Genomic DNA, 20,898 nt, shown 5'->3' with positions numbered 1-20,898 from the left:
ATATTGTAAAAAATATATATAAAAAATACATCTAAAATTGTAAAATATAATTGTCCACAAAATATATAGTCTTTATAAGAATTTGTTCATATACAGTGTTTCATATACAGTATGAAGACATGCAGTGTATATGTAGCACTAGTATAGACTGAATATCATAAGACGAATCTGAATAAAAAATGATCGTGGATCGTTTTTAGACAAAATCATGAAAGTCATTCTAACTGAAATCAAACAAACTAATAGCAAAATCAGTGTATGACTGAAGTTTCATCAGCTTCATCTGAACTTTATTTAGGCTTTCACAGAATAAGCTATACATGATGATACTAATACTTCTTGTTTGATGATAAACACAGTTTATGGTATCACAATCCATAGTATGAATGAATAATGTAGCATGTAACTTCTCCTGAAACTAATATTTTGTGTAAAGCGAACAGATGCATGGAAAACATTCTCGGACAAAAAAAAAACATTTCCCTGTATCTGCAATGTCATGAAGCCAGATTTTGGAGTATAAATGTGTAAAATGCTATGATTGTTCTGAAACTTAGCAGTAGGAAACATTATAGTTGTGCAAAATCTTCAGACCCTGTTGCAAACAGACATGATTACTGAGCAGCTGATGATTTGATGGCTTATATAATAATCAGTGGCTTGTAGTTACTGCATATTTGATATATCACTGTGCATTTACATTTCCTTCCTCTTGTTTTCCAGACCATATTCCTTCAATCTATGAGACTAATAGTAACACATATGTGCAAATGTAAACACACATGTACAAACATTTAAGTTCCGTCGACAACTTGATTCCGTGCAGAAATGCATACAAAGTACACAAACACCCAGACTTTAGGTAGAGACAAACACACACACATACACGCACACACACGTTTGCATGCACAAAGGCACGCACATGCAACCATGTACACATGCAAATACTCATGTTTTTATTCCTCGTTTTCTGTGCTGAGTTATTTTCTGATAGAGACAAATAACTAAGCTATCAAATGGCAAAGGTTTGTGTCATGACGCCAGAGAAGGATATGAGCTGAGCTCCCGATAATCCTCCTCTACCTCTTCTTGTTCTGTAATAGATTCCCTCCTCAAAATAATACATCGAAGACCTTCTGTCCTCAACAACCACAAATGATTTCCAGTGCCTTTCTTTTTTGTTTCATCTCACAATAAGAAATAAAGGTACAAAGACTTAATACTATTCACTGTCTTAACATCACGTACAGCGGCTGTTGAGAAAATCCATCTGCCACCTCTCACAAACATAAAAACAAATGGAGAACAGATTGCGATTAAAACCGGACTGGAACAAAATACATCATAGACCAGGGGAGACTGAAGAGACCCTTCATTCAATATCAAAACTTCCAGCTTGAATGCTGCCTTTGAAACACAGGAATCTGTTCTTAGTTCATGGCGCGGACCATGTCCAACCACAATCTTCAACGTGGCTTTGCAGTCCAACAGTGATCCCTCACAGTTCAAAGATCCTTTTCTGAGTATCACTAAGAAACCAGTATCTTCCAGATATGTTAATCTATTCAAAAAGGCTCAGAGGAGCCTTTTGTGTTGCAGCAATCTTCCAGTTCTCTTTGCATCTTCTACAATGCATAGCAGCATTAATCAATTCTTTCATCACTTTGATCTTTGTCTATGGCCGGTGCTGCTGGGTGAGGCATTGTCTTTGTTTTCTCTCGGCCTCATCCAGCAGGCGGTGGAGTTTAGGAGACAGAGCTGGTTGTGATGCTGGGAACAGTGGTGGTCCTGCTCTGGCCTTTTCTCCTCTTCCCACCTCCCCCTCCTCCTCCTCCGTCTCCCCCTCCACCTCCTCCACCGCCTCCTCTTCCTCCTCCCCCTCCTCCTCCTCCTCCTCCACCTCCTCCTCCTCCTCCTCCCCCGCCTCCTCCTCCTTTGCCTTCTCGTCCTCGCCCGCGTGCATTCTCTCTCCTGTTTGTATCATCTTGTCCGTCTCCCTTTCTCCTCTCTGAAATGAGCATACATAGAAAATGTGATGATTAATAGTTTACACAACTACTCAAATAAACTCTTGTAAGAGATCTGTCATCATCGGATGTTGACTGTGGAAGTGCCTCTGCTCGGCTAAACACAATTAAAGACATGGATTCTTGGGGGATGAGAGTGGATGATAAGGGATGTGTGTTGGATCAAGACTTGTGGTTGTGGTTGTGTGGTTTTTAATACAGGCAAAACAAGTGTACATCATGCACATTCAGACCAGGATTATAATGCTATGTTTAGCCATGCTGGCAGGATATGCACAGCAGCGACCAGTGTGCCACATGTGGTTGACAAATAATAAGAAAACCTAATAAGACAAAATAATACTAAACATTTGCAAAACAATTGTTTTTAGCCATGTTAATAATACGGTCAGTCGGATGATCAGTTGGTCTACCACTCTGGTCTGGACTGAAATATCTCAACAACTGTTGGCTCAATTTCCAGAGGCTGAATGCTGATTTTTTTTTTTTCCTCGTAGCAACACCATGAGGTTCAAATTTGTGGTTTTGAGTGAAATATCTTGGCAAATATTTGGATGGATAACCGTGAAATTTAGTGCAGATATTCGTGTCCCCCTCAGGATGAATTTTAATGACTTTGGTGATCCCTTAAACTTTCCTCTAGTGTGGTGGCACTAGAGGAAAGCTTCAGTTCACAACTTTAACTTGTCAGATACTTTATAAGCAAATACGTGAAAAACTACTGACCCATTAATGTCAGCTGTACTTTGTGTTTGTAATACTGGCAATAATAAATTCAAGTTTTGGCAGCATTGTGGGTGGAAATTCAGGTGGCTCATCTCTTTACACAGCATGGAGACCCGTTTGCAGAGAGAGCAAGCTTAAATACATCAGAAAAATGAATTAGGAAATGCTGAGATGGATGACGTACATGGCAGCATGTGGTAAGGTAAATATTTCGGTATATAAATATTAAGGTATATCTTTCAATAGGCTCAACGGTTATTATATGTTATGTTACGTTATGCAGAGCTTTGACATCATATCCAGGGGATAATACAGAGAAAAAACAGACTCTGCTGTCCTGTGCAAATGTAATTTCTAAAACACATGAGGTCTCCTGGTAATATTGTGTGAATACGGCTTCAGTCTTGTTAATTTCTATTTCAACAGCTTTTCAGTTCACACTCACACAGAACACTTATCTTCTCTGTTGGCACTAGAATTAACACCTGCCCCGCGTTTATGAGCTCTCTAAATACAAACATCCATCGCGGTGTGGTTAATGTCCACACACAGCCCAATCAGGAGAGGAGAGAGCTTATAGCTCTGCTGCTAATTTAAAAAACGCAGCACATGCATAGACTACAAGTGCACTCAGGACAGTCGAGTGACACCATTTTCTGTCACGTAGATCACTAATCACTTCGGGCATAATGAGCTAAACATCGTCAAGGACTCAATAATGGCCCACGAAGAGTTGTCATAAAGTTAAAATGGACTGTGTCCAGTGTCAGATGGCTATTGTTTAAGCAGCACTCAAAAGTATTCGTTTTTGTATATCTGAGTGAGTGTAGTTACGCTCGAGGATGTTTGTTATGAACTTGTGCGTTGAGAGTCTCTGCACATCCTGGAAACTGAGTGAACACATGCCAAGGGCTGGACAGTGTTCACTACACAGTTGACAACAGCAGGGCTTATGGCGCCATCATGTTTGTCTACTGCTGTCCAGTAATAACTGTAGGTCTGTGTTTATTTTTCCTACCAGAAACTTGTCATACAAACAGTTATGATTCGTTGGTTTAAGTGCAAAGTTAAAAGTCCAAGTCCAAAGGTACAGTATTTCTCAAATTTCACCAAAAACATGTTTCTACACCAGTCAGTGAAAATCATTATACGGTGAAGTAGATTCAGTGTATTTGAATGCGGGGAGACCTAACACAAAAACATTTATTCACCGCAGACCCATGCAGAGTCACAATTGCTTTACTCTCAACTGAAAACTAAAAGGCTCAGTCCCACACAGTAGTACACAAAAGAGCCATTAGTGCCACAATCATGAAAACATCACTGCTAACATCATTTGGCCAGTTGGATCAAATCACATAAGATGATTTTATGTGTAACAAGTATGTATTCTCTTGAATTAATAAACATAATTCAAAGCTTTTATGACCACCGTTCAACAAGCACTTAATAACGGGCGGTTATAGTTTCAATTTATATGAATGAGACACGACGAACGAGAGCCTGAGTAAAGTACTCTGAGTACTCACACACACTCCGCAGCATCTGAGCTGATGTGGTTATTGTTTAAAGACTTAATTACTTTTCTAACAAATCACTAATGGAGCCAAGAGAGGGGGACTCCATCAGTTTATGACAGGCTTGATTGTACCTCCTCTCCATCCAAGCTAAACAATTTTGCCTGACAAATGCAATAACACATCCAGAAAATTCTGTTTTCGCGTGAGACCCTTTTGTGGAGCTTCAGGAAAAAAAAGGGGGAAAAAATTTGCGGCCAAATCAACACAAAGCGTGAGATCTGCAGACCTCTAAATCACTAATGTTATACAAGGTCTGCCCCCTGTGTTTTATATAGCCAGTCTGCCAGCCAACTCCCACAGATGAATCGACAGCTGCGCTCTTTTTGCAGAGAGTGAGTTTACCCACATGAACTGGTTCACCAGAGCCATGGTACCATCACCCATGAATTACCTCACAGAGGAAAATTCATGCCTGTGCATTTTGGCAGTAGTACAGCATGTGTCTTATTTTCATACGAAAGTATTTAGCAACAGAGTAGAAGAAAAACTGGACTAAAAGTATTCTTAACATCAACAACAGTGGACCATTTCACAATCCATGAAGCTTCTATGACTCATCACTCGTCAGCTGATACCTCACATGTCATTCCTGCCTTTCTGATATGACCTACCTTTGCTCCAAGTTTAGAGATTTGGCAGTCTAACATAGCAGTTTTCATAGGGCAGTTTATAATATTTCACTGTTAATTATTCTTTGGAAACCCATGACTAAAATTCTTTCCAGAACACAGGCGTCAGACAGCGTAAATTTGCTTCTCATTTCTCATATTTTGCTGTTACAGCCTGTCTAACGAAGAGCCCACTCTTCACTAAGCTTTAATATGCCATCCCCGGCTCCTTCCCTCTAGACATTGACCACAGATCTATATAAGACAATGCCAGATCATGTTCTGTTGTTTAGACTCATAGCCAGAAAGGAACTGCTACAGATTAGAGGATAGTGCTTGAATATGCAGGCTTCCTCCATGTTTACTCACATATATCCAGGCATATCATCTGTTACATGTTGCAACATCTTTATGGTTGCCAACACCGTGCGGATATTGTTACGCAATGCTGCCCCTAAGCGTGCCACCGTATAATAAAGGCTTTAAATACTGTTGTTTATTTTGTTTTTTACAGTTCTCTAAGTCCTTGTAAATAGGTATAAGTGCTCAACTCTTGTTAAAATTGGCACATTATGCAAAAGAGATTTGCTAATGAATCTTTTAGCAACAATTCCTCTGCAATTCAAGAGAACAAACGCAAAAAGCTCAAATTACCTCTTAAACAACAGCTCTGGTTTTATTTCTGAGTTGCATAAGTTTTATCATCCCAGCACTGCTGGTAAATATTTAATTTATTTGTCTCACAACTAAGGACAAAAAGGTTTCAAAGCAGATAACCAAGATCATTGTGCTTTTGTTTGCAATTTCCATCCAAAAAAACTCTGGACCAACTGGCAGGATTCGTCATTTCTTAGCTTTATCTGTAAATGAGTCCAAGAGCGATTAATAGGCTGTTATGAAGGTTAATAATGGCCATTGACTGGTGAGAATGACTGTTAACCTGCTGGAGGGCAAGCTGCTGTGTGGATGATAAGAGCCCAAGCAAACATGTCATGGACGTGTAAACCTCACGCTTCAATGGTTCCTCAGAACAAATAGCTCTTTCGAGCTCTGATCCTTGTCCAGCTTTGCAGTGCGTAATGCACGCCCTTCATCTGCTTGGCTCATAGATGGAGTTTATTGTTTACATGCTGAGAAGTCAAGAGATTCTGTATCCTTCTGTGAGCTCAGCCAAACCAAACCCAATCAACACGCTGCGGGTCACAGACACACTGGCGGGAATAAGACCTTCGGATGTTGAGTAATGGTTCGATCAGTCATCATATTAACTGGTAGAGGCATTTCATGAAGTACATGAACTTTATTGTTTGTTCATCTGTAATCGGAGTAATATCATCTTATCATAACTACTATAAGTGTGCCATATGTATGTGTTTTCTGTACTTTATGTGCATTACCTCTCACGCAGGGTGTCTTGGTCACAATGCACTTCCTTCTCTCTGTCTGTGGAACACAGGTCTGTGAGGGTACAAAGGCCGGGGAGGTGTCTGGGCTGTGGATCTGTGGAAGTGGCACACGAACCCGAGACTGCGAGCCTTTCTTAAATCCACATGTTTTGTTCTTCTTCATACAGGAAACCCATTGGCTCCACTCGCCCAGTTCGCACTCTGCAGGGCGCTGACCTGGGTACAGAAATGTGACAGACTGGGGTAATGAGTGAATGGTCCACAGCTCCAACATCTTACATTTGTTTTACAGCCTTCCTGTTTGCTTTTTACAGCTCAGCAGTTTTAGCTCAGAGTAATGAGTTTAAGTGATTCCAAATCTGAAAGCAATTTTATCTTTTTTGTTTTTTGACTAGCGAGAGACAGATGGAGAAGGTTGCTATGAAAATAGAGTATACCAAAGCATTTGGCTATAGTATACTGTAAACTGCTCATGGCAGTGTTAGTTTAGTCACAAGAGACCAGGCTGGTCAAGTAAGACCAATAAACAATAACTGATTAAAAAAAAGTCCGTTCTCCAGGTGTTTGCCACGCTGAGCCAAGATGCTTGGGCTTCCCTTTCAATGCTGTTGATTTTAACTTCTAACAGAATTAACAACAAATCAAAGAAGAAAAGAAAAAAGAACAGAAAGGAAAGCTCAAGAGAGCTCAGAAGAATTCACTTCCCCATTTCCAAGCCACACAATCGAACATATTTGGCTGTTTAGATGAAGTGATAATAAGGGCTGAGCTCCTACCTATGAGCTACTTCAGAAAGTGAAAGGCACTTCAGTAATATATTACGGTTCATTACATGAGCTTTAAAGGTCCAGTGTGTTAGATGTAGGGGGGCACTATTTACAGAATATGTCAGAAATGGAATATTTTATTCATAACTATATTTCCACTAGTGTATAATAACCTGAAAATAAGAACTGTTATTGTTTTTGTTACCTTAGGTGCAGGTCCACCGCACTGAACCACCATGTTTCTATTGTACCCCAGAATGTACAAACTAAACACTGGCTCTAGATAGGATGTTTCGCAGCACCGTAGTTTCCTCTTGGAAAGACAAGGTAGCTGCAATCAACAACTACACCACTGGATGCCACTAATTCCTACACACTGGTCTTTTAAGAGATGCTATGGTTACAGTTTGAAATTATTTAAAGCCATCAGAAAAGTTTCAGGAGCAGGACCACACCTCAACCGTGACTCTCGCATTCTGCGCCAAATCATACATAATCACCAAACATCAAGCAACAAATTCATCCATCCACTCATCTAATTTTGAAAATCTTACTATGCCCAGCGGACAATGATTTATTTAGGCCATTTCAAAGTGACCACGTTCAAAGTTTCTATCGACCAACGCCAGCAGGCCCAGCAGAACAGAAGCTGAAAACTATTTTGCTGCCTCTGTGGCTTAGGCCACGCTTTTCATAATCCAAAAGCATTCAAGGAAGCAAATCAGCCCTCTACACATGTCTCTTCCATGTTTTGAATAATCTCTCCTCAATATGCAAGACAACTTTAATTTACCTGTTGAATCATGTCATGTCTCCCAGGTCACCTCTGTCCCCCACCGCCCACTTCCAAGAACTGCAGCAGTTCACTCAAGCAGGGCACTACCTCCTGCCAGCCTCACTGCTCTCCAATCCCAACAACCATATCAGCAGGCTTTTAGTAAGGATGCCAGGACCATCCATCTCACAGGTTCACCATTCCCAGCAGCTCATGTCAGCCGGAATCTACAGCACCGGGATGTTGGCACCCTTGCCGACTGCTTCCACCAATCACAGTAGCTTGCTCTTAACGGAGCTCCAGGCACTGCTATGCCATAAACCACAGGAGCTTGTTCTAGCCCCAGCTCCTGGCACTGGGATGCTAGTGCTGAAAGCCATCCACTTCAAGCAATTGAAGGAGGTCCAAGCCGTGCCCTACTCTGTCTTTGGGTCAGCTTCCTACTGACTGGAACAGGATGACCTTCTTATAAGACAAACAACTGGCAACCAACCACCCTCAGATAAATTCACTTCTGGAAGTAAGTCTACATGCAGGAGCCAGCTTGCTGTCTCCCTCTTACTACGGACTTGCTGTACGTCCAGACCATCCACTGTGAAAATAGCACCCCCAACTTGCTCGAATATGTTCTTATTTATTTATTTTTCGTTTCCGTTGTTGCTCCAAATTCACAGCTTCTACCCTGCACTTCATCAAGACTGTATTTCTGACTGGTCTTAGACAACACCACTGCATTCTTTTTAAAGTGAACCAAATCGATAAATCTGGTCATCTTCGAAGTCCAATCACAGCTGAATCTTCATCTGACTCAAGAAAAGTTGCTACTTGATTCTGGTTCCATCAGCTCTTCTGCATGTTCTCTGCTTTCTCCTGTCTACTCCTGCAGTCAGTTAGGTTAGAAACAGAGTTGTCACCTCGGCATCTCAATCTCAATAGCATCCCAGAGCACTTAATACAAATCATGGATGGTTGATAGAAAGATAGAAAGATCTTGCCCCGTCTTGTCTCAAGTAACTGGAGGTGTTGGGTATCTGTTGTGCCCTGGTGCTACAGTGGATGCTACTTCATAACGCAGCAACAGACCAGAAAAGTACCAAGAGTTCGCGTTTCACTCATAATCTTTTCGTTTTGTTAATAAATCATTTTAATGTGTCTTGTTGATGGTGTGGTCCTTGCTGGTGAATAAACAGTTAAGGTTAAAGGTTACAGGTCACTCACCGACACACTCCATGGTATCATTGACGGTGCGCTGGTCTGGAGGGCAGCTGACATAACATCGCCCACTGTGTGAATACAAGCCCTCCTTACATTTTGTGCAAAAATTGCGATTGAAACACTCTTCACAATTTTCTATTTTACATTCTGAAAGACACAGGAGAGACAAAAACACAGGATCAAATGAAAGGATCAAATCATTTAAAGTCACATTGAGTCTGGTGCTGGTGAATGTTCATGTTATTGTCTTGTGTTCTTGTTCTAGTCTTGTGAAATCGCATAAATCTATGTTCTTTTATTGGAATATTCATATTCATATTTTTTGTCTCTGGTTCTCAAGGGAGAGGACATGAGAAACTTGTATTTTGTTTCCTCTAAGAGATTTATTACTGATTAAACAACACGTGGTCTATTTAGTGGGAGTAGCACTCTTTCCTTAAAAACACATGCACCACAGGCCTTGTTTTTTTGGAAAGTGTGCACGAATGAGTACAGCCACTATATCAGTTCAGTGGGTTTTCTCAAGAGTAGGTTTCTCCACACCTCAGACTCATTAAAATCTTAAACTCTGGAGTCAAACAAACAACTTCTTGAAATCTGGATAATTACAAACACAGGTCGATATAAACCAGACATCTTGAAAGACTCCAAAAAGCTTTGGTTTCATCTTGAAAGGCACTTCCTTGTTCTCATGAAAAACAGCGTTTGTCCTGTGTCAATAGTTTTATACAGGAAATGTATTCAGATCTAGACTCACTGTATTCATGTGTACTAAACTTAAGAATCTACTCTGCAGCTGGTCCGATGCCAAGGTCAGACATGATCTAACGCTGAATCCTCACTGGGATTTTAATGTTCTTGCCTCCTGCTCCCAATTACTCTTTTGAAGCCTCTGACAGCTAAATTTGACAGTACTGACTTTTTCAGCCATATAATGTAAGACAAATGTTGCTAACAAGACATTCTGGGATGACATGTATAAAGTTAGATGACTGGATAATAAGTCAGGTTAGCCACTGGGGGCCTGGGTTTGCTATGGAAAGCTGCAACATATGGGGTTAAATTTAGTTGAAAATCATCAAATCTTGTAATACAACTGTAAAAATCTCATTTGCACTTTTGCAACAAACTTCACAAGTTCGAGTCAAACAAACAACTTCTTGAAATCTGGATAATTACAAACACAGGTCGATATAAACCAGACGTCTTGAAAGACTCCAAAAGCTGTTGTCTATACATGTTCTCTATAATATGTCTACCTGTAAAGATGAACTCTGAAAAACACATGGCTCAAACAAATATCAAAATCTAAAAAATATTGCATCAGTTAGGTGTATTTTATCTGCCTTGGGGTTATGTAAACTTGAGATAAAAAATTATTTTGCACATCTGACAGATATTATGTGATGTCGGAATGGGCAGTCAACCAAAACATCTTAAGAAAAGAATAGCCTGCATTTTTCTTCCTGTAGAAGAAAATCACTACAGGCTGTGAGCATTGTGGCTGCTCACCAAATATCTACACTTTCAACTAACTTGAAGCCAATGTCATTTAATGTTATTAAACCTGAGGTAAGAATTTGAGTTAATTAATTAGGTGATACATGTTTTACTCTGCAAAGAACAATCAGTAGTCCTTTCACTCTGGCTCACATTGAAATCAACCTTTTCCATGGTCAGAGACGATATAAACAGACTGTATATGATACAGTTAGTAAGAATAGAAATATGTGTAAAAGTGAAAGAATAACTAACATGGATTGTGGCCTGGCATGAACCCTGCACATAAGGGCCAAATAAAAAACACAGACGTCCTCCCAGAAAAACAGACAAACAACAATGCATTAGAAATGTTTTTGTTGGGATTTTGTTCCAATCCTGTTTTCTGCCCACACATAAGAGGAAACAGACAACAGACGGAGGTGCTGGCACTGCTCGGCTAACAGTTCGGGACTGGTGCCACCAGAACCAAGTAAGTAGGTTTGATAAGTAGCGTGAGTGTGGCCACCCAACTTCCAAATGAGCCAAACCTGCCTGTAACCATAATCAAGACCAGTTTGATTTAAAAAAAAAAATAAAAAATCCAGTTTACCAGTTCAGTAAATACCTCGCTGGATATGGTGGCTATTTTTGTGCCCTTTTCCACAGGGATAAAAATCAATAACAGAAGGATTAAATCAAGTGGCAACCAACATTTACTTATTGTTGGACATTTGTGTCTTGTTAATGTGCACTCAGTAATGCGGTTGCATATTATTCACTTACAGGCATGAAAAATAGTAGCACAGATTGGTTTTAAAAAGATGAGGCAGCATTGGAATGACATAGGAGAACGGAGGGTGGGGCATATTGACAATACTGATTAAGGTAGAATCCCTATGTTCTTCAATATTTTAGGTCTTTGTTAAGCATACAAACTACACAAGACATAGAAACTAGGAGGATATCCCTTTGCTCCTCCAAATTGCCTCATATTGTACATAAACAGGAGATTATGAGCCAAAGATAAACAGATCGTTTACACTTCTGCAGGCTTGATTTGACATCAGCTGGGTTTTTTTTTTATTTTTTTTTAAGAGTGGGCGGTTGGCAGCAAGTTTCACTCGAGCCTGCATGTATTTGGAATATTCCAGATGTATCTACAAATCTAATGTGCCAACTGACTCTACAACACAAAGCAAAACTCACGTGTGCATCTGTTGTTGCCTTCTGGGTTCCTCATGCCAAAGTATCCCATGGGGCAGGAGGCGAGGCACACGCCTATCTGACGGATATCATTGCGCTCCAGGAAGATGAAGAGCTTGGGCTTACATTTAATGCAGCCATTATACTCAGAGCATCGTTCACAGCCTTTGGGGCAAGATGGTGGCCCCTCAGTACTAACTGTGGAAACATAAACAGAGAGAAAGGATCAGCCAGGTTGAGGTAGGAACAAGATGGCATACCTTCACACAAAAGAACATAAATTGTTTCCAGACAGATATGAATTTAAAGAGGAAGTAAAAAGGGGATTTGTCAACATTCTGCATGTGAGAACAACATCAGGGACCTAATATTTTACTGACATCTCCACAGATCCAGCCATAAACCTGTCAGCACTTTATCACTCCCACAAGCAGGGGTTAATGCTTGCAGCTTAATCTAGCCAGGGGCCAGGCCAGACATCTTTGTTTGAACGTTTACTCACTGTTTACTTCAAACTGCTTGCCGGAGATCCTTAACAGATTTTCATTTGGAGAAACCCGGGTAATTTGGGTCGACAGAGGAGAGCCAGTCAAAATCAGTCAACTAACATCACACAAGGCCTCCCCTGGGGTTGGTCAGAAATGACCTGGGCATTAGAAAACTGCAAACGTGATGGACATAGCTGAGAATCAAATACTGCCAGGGATTTTTGATGGCAGTACCAAAAAAGTAGACCATGTCCTCCATCCTAAATCTGAAAACGCATGTACACTTCAAATCCTTGTAATCCCAGACTTAGGCATTAATCCAATTCCCCCAGCTTCCAAAAAGAAAAAAAGGCACATAAGCAGTAACCTAAATCATTTTTAGGAAAAGGATGTCAAAATGCACATCCTTTTTCTGGGAGCCATTCAAAGATAAAACCACAGTCGTTGGAGTTGATTTACAGTCCTGTCCTGTATCAGCTCTAAATATACATTCTCTAACGCAGCAATCCATCTGCCGTCCTGCCTCCCAGAGATAAATCGGATGGTAAAAGTGTTAAAAGGGTTCTCCCATGAACAGATTACACCATGTGTGAGTCACTGTAACCTCAAATGCAGCAATTACAGCCAGGTCTTATTGCCCACTATCACTAATAATAATAAAAAAGTAATAATAGCCCTGGGGAGTAACCATAGCAGAGGGGAGGGAGAATGTGGTGTTGTAAACTGTAAACTGCCTGAAGCATCACAAGCTATATGAGCTTCTCTCCTCTCTGATGGTTTCAGTTGGATCTCTGTATGAATTTAGAGGAGAAACCCAACATGGTTATTTGCCTACAAGGAGGGAAAGGTTGAAGAAAACTCTAAAAAGCTCTAAATCAAAGGTGTAACCTGCAAACCCTTTCCATATCTGGAGGGCTGAAGCCTTCAACTGAGTGTGACGCGATAGATGGTGTTCATATATAATGAGTGACCTTAATGCTTCTGTCCTCGTTGTATTGGCACATGACACACTGTGACTGCGTGTAAGGTCATTGTGCTTGCATAAATGAGCGTATCTACTGTGAAAACACTGTTTTCATGACACAAACAACAGTCACAAATAACTCTACCTCTCCAGTATGTGCTATCTCAATATCACCACATCTGTTACTGTGGCCAGTCATGGTATTGTGTGAATTCTGGTTCACTGAGGTTGAGTTTGAGGCTGGCATTTGGCTGAAAGCTCCTTGTGTGTAAAGGAAGAATTATTTCAAAGCTGACAGTAACACCAGCACTGAGGCTCTGAGGCCAGAGATATACTGCGTGTCGGCCTGAGCACCATCTTTGTGGTTGCGTGAGGTCAGAAAAATGCTTACAACAACACCGGCAGCACGGTCCAATTGAGAGCTTAGAACTGTCAGGTACTCATTTCATTATGTGGCCACGGAGCCAGACACAAAAAGAGTGATAGCTTTAAGGGTGAATCCATCAAAACCCCTTCTATAAACAACCCTAATACCCATAAAAGTTTTACATAAACTGAGAAAGGCATAATCTTAAAAGCAGGAAGAAAGAAGAGCCATTCAGGGGAAACACTGAACCTAACATAACCCGCCTAGAAAAACAAATAAGAATGATGAGAAAATAAACAAAATGTTATCTATACTTTTCTTGTTAAATTTTACAAGACAGCCACCACTGTGACTCAGACCACAGAAACGAAAGGCAGCAGTGCTGAAAGGGAAGCGGAGGGGGAAAAAAAAAAAAAACGAGGATCAAAACAAGCTGAGAAAGAGTGAACTCACCCCGTCTCTGCCTTCTCGCCTTGGAGAGCTTTAGAGCATCGCTGTGACCCATGGAGCTGAGGAAGACCATTGCCAGCGCCACCAGTCCCAGCTGCATAGTCCCTGTTGCGTTCCTGGTCACGCAGGGTCCCCCCCTGCGACCAGATGGATCAGGTGAGGGGGGGGGCCCCTTGCTCTGTGGGACAGGTGAATCCCTCTGCTATTGGGACGGGTGATCCCTCCTCTCTCCTGCGCCACTGCTCTCTTTCTCTGTTTGTCTCTCCCTTTCCCCCCCTCTGTCTCTCTGTCTCTGTCACTTTAGTGGCTGCTGCGTCGGCTAGTCTGTGTAGTGGAGGGTGATGCTGCGGTTGCAAGTCCAAACAAGCCTGAGGCACAACGAGCCATCACGCTGGCGGTAGTACTGGCTAAGTAGAATAGACAGAGCAGCGTTGTAGGGTGGAAGGGGGGTGGGGAGGGGAGAGTGGGGGGGTCGAGGGGTTTGTGCCTGTTTGTAAGTGTGAGGATGAAGAGGAGGAGAGAATGGAGAGGAGATTGTTAAACTTCTGGTAGTTCAACCCATGAAACTTGGGGTGGGCTGGCAGGGAAGCAGGAGACCTGCTGTTTGAGGAGGGATTGCTGTCAGTGAGTGTCTAAACTCACAAGCATGTGTAAAGATGATCTAAGAAGGCACGAAAATAAGGGCTTGCAGATTGAAAAAATATGGATGCAGGTTGTTGACTATGTGTTACAACACATCTGCTTGGACAAGAACCTGCTGAGAAGAAAAAAAAGGATGCAGAGTAGGTCAGAAGTGGTTGAAGGATAACAGGTTAAACATGAAAGGAATACTTCAACATTTTATAATTATTTGTGCTCTTGATGAGACTAAGATGAGAAGCTCAATACCTCTGTCATGACTGTATGAGATATACACAGACATGCAAGAAGTAAATAGACACCTTTCATTTGAATTTGAATGAAGGTGTCTATTTACTTCTTGCATGTCTGTGTATAAATCCAGAGATGTGAACTGGAGTCGACTTGAATCACTGTTTTGATGAGTTGTAACTTGACGTGACAAATGAGGTAAGACTGCAGTATCTTGTGGGAGTGACTTGACCAGACTTGACTTGACTTGATGTAGTCAGGAAAAATGACTTGGGACTTGGGGATTCAGACTTGAACCAATGTCTTGATAAATCTTTATTGTTAGCTTAGGAGAAAGACTGGAAACGAGGGGAAACAGCCAGCCTGTCTCTGATTAAAGATGATAAAATCCACATAGCAGCACCTCTAAAGTGTACTAATTAACATGTTATATCTTCTTAGTTAAATAGGTACAAAACTGAGGTGTGAAATGACCAGTTTCAGTTTTGCTTCTTCTCTGTTAGTTGCTCAGCATCCTCATGGTTATGATAAAAGATAGAATAAATAGCTTAAACCACAATTTGTAGCCTTCTGCCTTCAGTTTGTGTACAGATTTAGCATTGGAGGTATCGGTTCAACTATGACTTTTACATTTCTACATCTCTGTAATCTGAAGAACTAAACTCACGACTGGCCAATTCAAATGATCAGTCACGGAACGAGGAAAACCAGAAACCACAAATACTTTAGGGTCATGGTATTTCAAGTTGTACAGTGTTTGGATTTGAATGATAAATTGAGAATATATTGTCCTTTGAAAATACAATAAATCAATTCTCTCTGGACTGGAGGCCTTTGTCACATTTGTTGCTGGGATCTTTTTTAGATAGTGTCATACGCTGCCTGTATTTACAGCTCTTGTGTGAAGAGGACACACAGAACATGTTAGGATCTGAGCAATGGGAGGTCCTCCCTCGCAGCTCGATAAAGAAAAATAGGACCATATTTGGCTGTTGAGTTGGTTGTGGCTCTGAATCACACTAAGGACAATGCCATTTGGTGCATCTAAACATTCCTGCAGGCAACATTACATTCTTTGTTAAAGTGTAAATCAAAAGTGAGAAAATCTGATTCAGATTTCACCATGTTCCTTTTAGCAGGACTGACCCAAAATATTCTGAACATCCTGAATATGCTTTTACACCATAAATAATGTGCTATCCTTAAAATGATAACAATCACATCCTTTTTTCATTTAATTCCTAATAACAAATGACCACAAATAAATGCAGGCTGATTTCCTGTTCCCATAATAACTACTTTGTCTTTGTCTTGTATCAAGCTGCACTCAATTCCATCATTGACGTGGAGAGAAAAAGGAGTCCCTAAGTAATTTGTGTCTTTTTACTGTTAAACATCAATTTAATTAATTTCTTGAGCTAAATGGAGTTCAGTAGAGGTGCTGATAAATGGAGGTATCTGCCAAATCTGCCGGTGATAAATGACTGCGGAAAATAAAACAATAGACACAACAATAGAGGATTTTTTTCTTCTGAAAGACCCATTTTCAGTTCCTTTTCTAATCATTATTCCACAGCGTTGTTTGAGACCTAACAGATGACATGGATATTTGTCTCATCTCCTAATTGGGAAACACTTGACACTCTTCTCCACCAGTAGGTTTATTTACTTCTGAACCCATAATGACTCACGATGTCACTGACACCTCTCAACTAAAGTTCATATTTACAGGAAAGAGCCAAAAGAGTGGCGCAGCCAGTCATCTGCAGCACCTGTTGGTTACTTGAGAGAGTGATGATTGGAGAATGGGACATGCTAAGTCCCTGGATCACTCAGAACACAACCTTTCCAGCACTGAGTAACTCAAGACATGTGCCAGAGACTCTTTCATAACGCAGCACTCCCACACGACTCTGTGCAACCTGCCAAAAGCCCACCTCAGCCCATCTATGTCTGCTCTCACACAGCATGGAGATAAGAGACAGGATGGGGCTGTTAACTTACTGAGAAGACTGATTGTTTTGGTCTTTGCTCGTCTGCATTGCAAGGCCTTTTTTCCTTTTTTTTTCTTTTTAACATGCAGTCATTTCACCGTGGTACTACTGTGGCACCTGTATGTTTTGAAAGTTTTCTGTCACTGCTCCCTCATCCCCAACTGAGTACCTTTCTTCACCGTCAGCCACATTCAGCTGAGCCCAGTGAAACTAAGCCCCACTCATCAAATAGTCAGGAGATTAAATTGCCTCCTTTGTAAGTCCTAAGTTTGATCTATCAATTATTCAAGCACTGAAAGGGAGCTCCCACACTGGGAATTTATTGAACTCGAGAAGGTGCCACAACTCTGAGCTCAGAGTTACAAATGCAACCTGTCGATGAACTTTGTGCCTGTCTGAACCTACTGGATTTTTGACACGTATTTAAGAGCAAAGATCATCAACATGTATAACATCTGTCCAAAAGCCTTAATCACACACACAAACTGCAAATCTTAAGGGAGGACGGATAGCCGTATTTGCAAGCGGAGCAAGACTGAGACCGCAAAGAAGGCAAAGAAAGGATTAAAAAGGCACAACCTTCGTGGGTTACGTTGTGAGGTCATTACATCTTTTTACTCACATGGGAATGACCAAACTGTTCAACAAGTCAACCTTTCCCTGTTCCGCTGCAACATGTGGCCCCTCGCTAACCTCAAAATGAAATCATTTTTAAGTTGCATCTGCGACTTGGACTCCGAAAGTAGAATTAGCAGTAAAATCCGGCTTGTAAACGAACACATTTTGCTCCCCTAATTTAGCTGCTTGCGTGTAGAGAACAAAGCAACAAGAACCTAATAATATGTGGATGATTTCACCCATAGCGAACGTTCAATTTATTTTGGTTAGTAAACACCAAGACTTGTACATCCAACCCAAAAGCTCTCAATAAGAAATGGGAGAAAAACAAGACAGAGAGATATAACAGAAAAAAAAGGAGCGGGGAAAAGAGGTGCTGACTGTGGTTATTGTAAGAAAAAGACAAGCCAGAGTCATCATCATCCTAATGCATGCACCAATGCTCTCAACACCTTGTAATCTAAATCTGGAGATGATAAGTAGCCTGTCCAGCTCGGCTATCTGCAAAGTGTGGAGAAACACCTGGCTGCACCACTAGCACCCACAGAAGCCTCAACCATTTTGTTAATCATTTCCTCTGCTCTTTGCAGAGTTAGTTCAGACAGCGAGACATCAAATCTGCAGCAGTTGAAACACACTCGACGCTCAAAGCGTAGAGGAGCATCATTGCACTCTTCCTCCCAACAAAAACCACCACCAGACTTTCTCTTTTCTCTTTTCATCTCGAGCCGTCAAAGGATTGATCTTGTACAGCTCAGCTGAGCACATTTCAGCTTTGTCTCGCAGGCTTGCACACCATGCTGGATCACAGCTGTTTGCATTGCACTGCTCTTCAGGGAAAATGAAAATCAGATGCAGATCTCCACCTGTCCCAAGTCCAGCATCTTCGCTGTCACGTCACCAATCTGTTGTTTTAATAAATCACTGTCACTCTGAAGCACTTAGGGAGCTTGACATTTATGCAGTTCCAGGGGATGACGATGAACTGATGTGGTGTGAGTGTATGGATAAATACTGTACAAACACCATGTACACTCTATCCTACTTCAGTTCGGTTTAGCCACTATAAAGAACTGCCAAAATGTGACGTGCCAGAATTAATTAGCAGTATTATTACAGTGAATTGGACAAATATTGGGTACGTCTGAAAATGCATTTCAGGAAAAAGTTCAGCAGAAGCAAAAGATCAGCACTTGTTATGGCTGAAAATGGGTTTCAAATTTAAACCCTTCAACAGGGAAAATAATATTGATAACAAAATAAAATGAATTAGGGTCGTCACAATAATAATGATAATAATAATAATAACAATAATTATTATTATAATAATGAACATTTAACATATTCAACATGACATTTGTTAAGGGTACAATAAAGTAACAAATGTATAGATTCGTTCTAACAAACTTTAAACCCAAATCAAGATATTTATTTACAATAAATCAAATCAAAATGTAATCAGTTAATCCGAAAAAAATAAAATGTAAAATCAGAATCAACCCACCTGTATACATCGGAGTCGCCGAAAAATGCTGTTCATTGAGCGGTCCGGACTCAATTTCCTTTTTTATAAGGGAAAATCCGTTACTTGTTTGGTCACAAAGAACTCCTCCTACAGGATACCCCCATGCAACCTTTCTCTGTCATCATTTAAAAAGACATATGAGTTCATTTCTTTCACATCTGTCACAATTTCGAGGCAACTTCTCAAAAGACTGTGCAGAGGATGCACAAGACAGAAAATGTGCATTGCATTAAAAATAAATTCCTCCAGTCAAAGATTATATGCATAAAAAAAACATATTCCGATGACATTAGTCACTCAGACTTTTTATTTGGTCTTCTTAATAAGTCAGAACACGTGTTTACACTGAAGCTCCTGCGTTTTTGCGTTCTTGCGTTTTTTTTAAATCCACTTTGGAGCGTCGAACTGCATCCAACTCAGGCAAGTAGTTACAAAGCCGTGATATTTGCATCCAAACCCCAGCACTGCCAGCGGGCATTACAGGCCCCACCCCTCAAATGCTCACTGAGAGATGAAAAACCTGCGGTGGACTTGAGTAGTGTTGCTGTTAAACAGCTAATATTGTATACAAATTCACATGGTCTCACATATGAGGTGGTTTGATAAAGATTGCTCTTCCTCTACTGGGCCTTTATACGGGAGAGAAAATAAAATAAAATAAAAAATAGAACATAAAATAAAGTCATTATTTCATTCCATCATATAAGATAAACACAGGTAAGTCTCTGAATGAAGTGATAATCTCACTTTGCATTATGCAAATTGAAGCAATAAGTCATCTGACAACACATTGGACTCACATTTATTTCATTTATACAACATTTATTCAACCAGGTAAACCACACTGAACTTAAAAATGCCTAAACCTGGCAGCAGAGACACAGCTCAGGAGATCACTCTGTAGCGTACAAAAGGCACTTATTTACTCCAGACTTTCGCTTTGATTTTTGAACCCATATGGTTTCTCAATATTCCTGGAAATGCAACACTCGTTTCTGTCAGCATACCTCCGAGATGGAAAAAGATGGAAGAAATCTTTTTGATTCACTCATATAAATAAGGTCATACCGCTAATTTATCCTGTAAAATAATATAACACCTAAATCAATTGAATAACAATCCTTTAGGACTGTTGTCCATGCTAATATATATTCAGTGTATATTACATGTTGTAAGTGTTATGCCTAAATATCAGAAATGCCTTCCTTTTTCCTTATTATCCAATAGGGGGCCACAAACAACACTTGTTGGAGATCATGCAGACCAGGAATCTTTGTTTTGTGACTGTGACATTTATCAACAATGTTACAAGGAGAAGGACTACTGGATAAACACCAGTCACATCCAGCTACACTTATCCTGCTGAAGGATTTATCATGAGAATTAAGTTACACTGTAGGCTGTTTGTTTTCATGTCTAGTCGCCAAGAAATAAACAGAGCCAGAACACTGAAAATAGCACATCATCACTTCGTCGTCATGACGGCCTGTGATGCAGTTTGACATCTGCCATCAAAGAAAAACAGAGATGTAGCCACAGCTTAAATGTGAACTGTCTTACAGGCAGTTTGTTTTATTTGTACATTATTTGAGTGGAAGAATACAAGCTTTACCTGGCTACAATTAGCTGATTCATTCTGACCTAAATATTTATTTAGAGCTTAGGAAACCCACAGGGTTTTTGTTCAATTTTAAAGGGGATGACTGCAACAGAACATAGAGAATGCTACTATTTTTACATTAAAAGGTCAGTGACGAGTGGCATTTCTGAACCGGTTGGACTTTATTCTCGAAGAATTTTTGAGTCACTTTGACAGCCCGTTAAGACATCCAC

The 20,898-nt window shown here is 40.5% G+C and overlaps 1 protein-coding gene across 3 annotated transcripts; it reads right to left on the bottom strand.

Moving 5' to 3' along the window:
• Positions 1–293: 293 nt before the first annotated feature.
• Positions 294–19,493, bottom strand: rspo1 (R-spondin 1). 3 transcript variants are annotated; one of them, XM_019267161.2, is made up of 6 exons: positions 19,045–19,493; positions 14,062–14,815; positions 11,793–11,987; positions 9,108–9,251; positions 6,339–6,563; positions 294–2,008 (listed from the first exon to the last, which is right to left on the bottom strand). In XM_019267161.2, the coding sequence occupies exons 2-6, from the start codon at positions 14,156–14,158 to the stop codon at positions 1,746–1,748; spliced, it is 924 nt and encodes a 307-aa protein (XP_019122706.1). In that variant the 5' UTR covers positions 14,159–14,815; positions 19,045–19,493; the 3' UTR covers positions 294–1,745. The 3 variants fall into 3 exon arrangements, with proteins under 3 accessions (XP_019122706.1, XP_019122705.1, XP_019122707.1); XM_019267160.2 differs by having other exon boundaries at positions 14,062–14,812; XM_019267162.2 differs by having other exon boundaries at positions 14,062–14,545.
• Positions 19,494–20,898: the final 1,405 nt, after the last annotated feature.

Source organism: Larimichthys crocea, chromosome XIII, assembly GCF_000972845.2.
Source record: "Larimichthys crocea isolate SSNF chromosome XIII, L_crocea_2.0, whole genome shotgun sequence".
Taxonomy (NCBI): Eukaryota; Metazoa; Chordata; class Actinopteri; family Sciaenidae; genus Larimichthys; species Larimichthys crocea.
The sequence above is the reverse complement of the archived record's forward strand: the minus strand, read 5'-3'. Positions and strand labels throughout refer to the sequence as shown.